At 44.7% G+C, this 4,221-nt stretch overlaps 1 protein-coding gene across 1 annotated transcript in view; it reads left to right on the top strand.

Moving 5' to 3' along the window:
- The first annotated feature begins 545 nt into the window (after positions 1-545).
- The window catches only part of CUNH4orf22 (chromosome unknown C4orf22 homolog), a 486,210-nt gene continuing 482,534 nt past the window's right edge, over positions 546-4,221 (top strand). The window contains exon 1 of the mRNA XM_003790054.1: positions 546-656. Within this exon, the coding sequence (XP_003790102.1) occupies positions 546-656 (111 nt within the window). The remainder of the gene's footprint in view (positions 657-4,221) is intronic.

Raw genomic sequence — 4,221 nt, 5'->3', positions numbered from 1 at the left:
TTTCTTTTCTTTGGAAATTTCATGTTTCTCCAACCCAAACATTAGCATGAAGTACTTTTACGTTATAATTTTTAAACTTATCAAACAAAATAATTAAAGGTTTTGTTTTTGGCTTTGGGCACGAGGTCGTTTCCAAAGACATGTCTGTGAGACACTCAGCATTCTGCTGTGGGCCTGTGACTCTGAGAATGAGACTGGGCGTTGAGCCACAGTATTGTCTCAACACCCTGGCAGGGTCATCACTTTTCACTTTGGACTGCAGTCTGCATCTCTCGCGTTGCTCCACACTTCACCAAGACTGCAGTCAGCGGAGCCGACAGACCCGACTCTGCAGGGAGTAACCGAGACGCGTGTGCCCGGGCGTCAGGCGGAAGTCTGGGACCCGGGTCACTCCGCGGGGCGGGCCTAACGCCCAGAGCGCACCGCGCACCGCGCTCCGCGCACCGCCGCGCGCGCAACCGCCCCGAGGCGCCGAGTGGGCGGAGCCTCCGGGCCGCGTTAGCGCCGCCGCTGTCGCTAGGGACGCTTCAGCCAAGGCAACCGCAATGGAGCTGGAGGAAGGGATGACGGCGGTGGACAATATAGTCACTCAGTTCAACACCTATGAAGATTTCCTCGACTCACAGATCACTACCGTGGACTTGTACTACCTGGAGGTAAGGGCAGCGGCGCGGCAGAGTGGCCGGCGCCTTCGGGTCCCTCCTGTCTCCTCCAGTCCCCGCGCCGGGGAGTGCTCGCCCCCTGGCGGTGCCCCGCGCGGGGTGCGGGGCTCCGCGGTTTGGGGACAGAGGCACCAAAAGGTGCGCGGGGGAACCGCCAGGTCCCTTCCACGCCTTGCTGCCCGGGTCTGCGCCGAATTTGGACCCCTCGTGTCACCCGGCCGCGCGGAAACGCGCGCGCGCACAGACACAGAAGCAGCTGCGTCTGGAAATTCTGTGGCTCTGCCTCACTTGACTCTCCCAGGGCGCTCTGCTTCCCAAATCGTTCTCTAGTAGGAAAGAGGCCTGCTGAGAATCTTCAGGTGGGTTGTACGTAATTCAGGACGGGACACCCTGTCCTTCCTTTGCCAATTTGTATTAAAGAACAGAAGATGGTACCTTTTGAGGGCAAGTGGCAGCACCAACCTGTGTATTTGGTGTCATATTGGGCATTTGGTTTCCTAAACCTACACCAAAGGCTAATTGATTCAGAAGCCTTTAATTACCGGGACGAATCCCGGTGCGGTTCCATAGTCCTGACTCAAGTTTGTCAAGTTGGTGTCCACAACTAACGGTGATAGTAATAGTACAACGACCAAAAAAGGCGCCAAATGGGGGGACCTAAGGGTTTGTTGTTTAGTGTCCAGCAGTCCCTCCCCTCCCCGTTACCCCTGCTGGAGAGGTGGGAGGCAGTAGAGATCTGATCTCTGCGAAGAAAACGCAGACCCGCGGGCAAAGAAGCCGCTGGTCCCGAGAAGCTGGGTGGTGGGCGGTGGGTCGCAGGGCCCTGGTGTATTCCCAGACAAATTCCGGCCTTGGCAACTGTAATCGACAGGCACCGACCTGGGATTCAGCTGACTCGGCCTCCGCGCAGGACCCAGTATTGTGCGCTCCTTATTTAGGCCCGAGAGAGAACAAGCGCCTCTACGTGGCGCCAAACCATTTTCTATCCTGGGCACAGCTTGGGTCCTGCTGCCAAACCTTCACGCTTCCAGTGGGCAGCAAGGTAGCTGCATTTTAGTGGATTAACATTTTTGGATTCCACAAGTCAGGTCAGAGCGAGATTTCACTTACGTGTGGATTACAAATTTCAGAAGTGCTTATTGTTCAATACACATTTATGTGTTAGATATGGAAATAGTTTTAAGGGAACAAAACATCTCATGGTAGCCCCATTTCGCTGCAGATAAGTTGTGTGACCTTGGACAAATAAATTGACCTTTCTGGGAGTAGAGGTGGTGTTATCACTGTTGGTGGGACTGCAGACTAGCACGACCTCTATGGAGAATCGTATGGAGATATCCGAAGAACTTAAAGTAGAACCGACATTTGAGTCAGCATTCCCACTGCTGGGTGTATACCCAAAGGATAAAAGGTCATTCTACAAACAGGAAACCGGCATTGGAATGTTGATAGCAGCACCGTTCACAATCGTAAATGAGTGGAAACAACCCAACTGCCCATCAATACATGAATGGATTAATAAAATGTGATGTCTGTATACGATGGAGTACTTACCATTCAGCCATTAAAAAAAATGGTGATCTAGTATCTTCTATGACAACATGGATGGAACTGGAAACCATTCCTCTAAGTGAACCATCACAAGAATGGAGAGGCTAACACATGTGCTCAATATCTAATTGGGACTGATTGATCAAATCAACACTTAGAAGCCAATCTCAGTGCCATTCAAGCTGGAGGGGAGGAGATGGGTAAATCACAGTGGTTAGGTACAGTGCACACTAGCTGGGTAAGGGGCACACTTATAACTTTGACTAAATCTGTGCAAAAACAAAGTAGGCAAACCAAACATGTACCCCCTTAGTATTCTCACATTAAAAAAATAAAAAGAAATGTAGGTGATATTTCCAATATAGCTCCTGGCTTCAAACACATTTTTGTTATTTTATACAGATAATATAGTTAAAGTCATGAACAGCCTTGCACTTAAGACATTGGAGTGAAGGGAAAAGGTTAATGGTGCAAAACAATATTTGCTTTCGAATTTTGGGATGTTTAAATCCACAAAAATGGAATACAGACACATTTTGATAGAATAAAATCATCTTTGTAGCACCTGTGGAAGATTGGCAAACTTAAGCCTAGCATCATTAAGGAAGATTTCAGTATTTTTTAAGGCACAGTTTCTCATATGAGCAAGGAATAAAAGCATTGTTGATTAAAGGTGAGAAATTAATACTTGTGCTTTATCAATTAGTACTTTAACATTCTCCCAAATGAAAGATAGTGACCATATTTGAGGGAATGATAAATTTAATTTTAAATTTGGCATTGATTAGATTTATTGTATTAATACTTTCATAAAAATGAGATGGAGATTTAGTTGACTAATGATAATGAGGCAAGTATGTTTTTTTATTGGATTTATTAATGACAACTTTTAAATTAGTTCTGGAGACCTACATTCTGTGCATGCAAGTTAATTGCCCACTCAGGTCACACAGAAACAAAAAGACTCTTTAGAATTCCATCAGCAGCATGGCAAACATATTTCATGAACTATGGATCATATGGTATGTGAGGTGATCCTTTCTCTCTTTTCTTTTTTGGTTTGAACAATGCAAAATTTCAAACATTTAACTGACACAGTTATGGATAATTATCATGTACAACATGATGTTCTGAAATGCATATACATTGAGGAAAGGCCAGACGGAGCTAATTTACATGTATGACCTGAACACTTAAAGTGTTGCCGGAACGCTTAGAGTCTTCTCTCTTGATATTTTTAAAGAATAAAATATATTGTTTTTAAGTATAGTCACAATGTTGTACAATAGATCTCTTGAACTTTTTTGAAAGGGACAAATTTTAAACAGTATATTAGAGATAGCATCTTAGAGTTCAGAGTTATGAGATTTGGATTCTAATTCTACAATATTGTGTTTTTAATCCACTTGAAATTCCACTTTTTAACCTACAAAGTGAAGGCATTTGACTAGATTACACTTAAAGTCCTTTATGTCTGTATAATTTTATGTGTCATCTATCCACACTTCTGTCTACTCCTGCATTCCTGTTTTTATCCAACCATCCGCTTAGTTCATAATCCTTCACCAAAGGCCTGCAATAGTAGAAACTACCTTAATTGCTAAGAATTTAAGGAAGAATCTGTTCTAGATTGGACCTCAACAGCCTGACTTTAGTATAGTGCTTACGGTCCATCTAAGTTGCATTCATTCAACTAATATTGTACAAGTATTTTCCATCTTTCAGGTACTCTTTTATTGTGTAGCATATTCTTCTACTGCCAAAAGTTTTCAATTAAAAAAATTAATCTCAATGACTCACATACAAAATAGCCGTATTCTCTGTGTTGGGTCTATCCTCCAGACTTCCCTACTTCTACCTGTGCCCCCTGGAAGATGACCACCAGGTCATTAATCACATCCCTTTGGCTTTGAATTTGTTTCAGCCCATAGGAGACATCAGCAGGGGATCAGAGGGCTGGCAGGAAGTGGTTAGAGGATTTATTCCTTGTCATCCTCCTGCTGGCTGC

The sequence above is a fragment of the Otolemur garnettii genome, unplaced genomic scaffold, assembly GCF_000181295.1.
Source record: "Otolemur garnettii isolate 467f Iridium unplaced genomic scaffold, OtoGar3 scaffold00039, whole genome shotgun sequence".
NCBI lineage: Eukaryota > Metazoa > Chordata > Mammalia > Primates > Galagidae > Otolemur > Otolemur garnettii.
The sequence above is the reverse complement of the archived record's forward strand: the minus strand, read 5'-3'. Positions and strand labels throughout refer to the sequence as shown.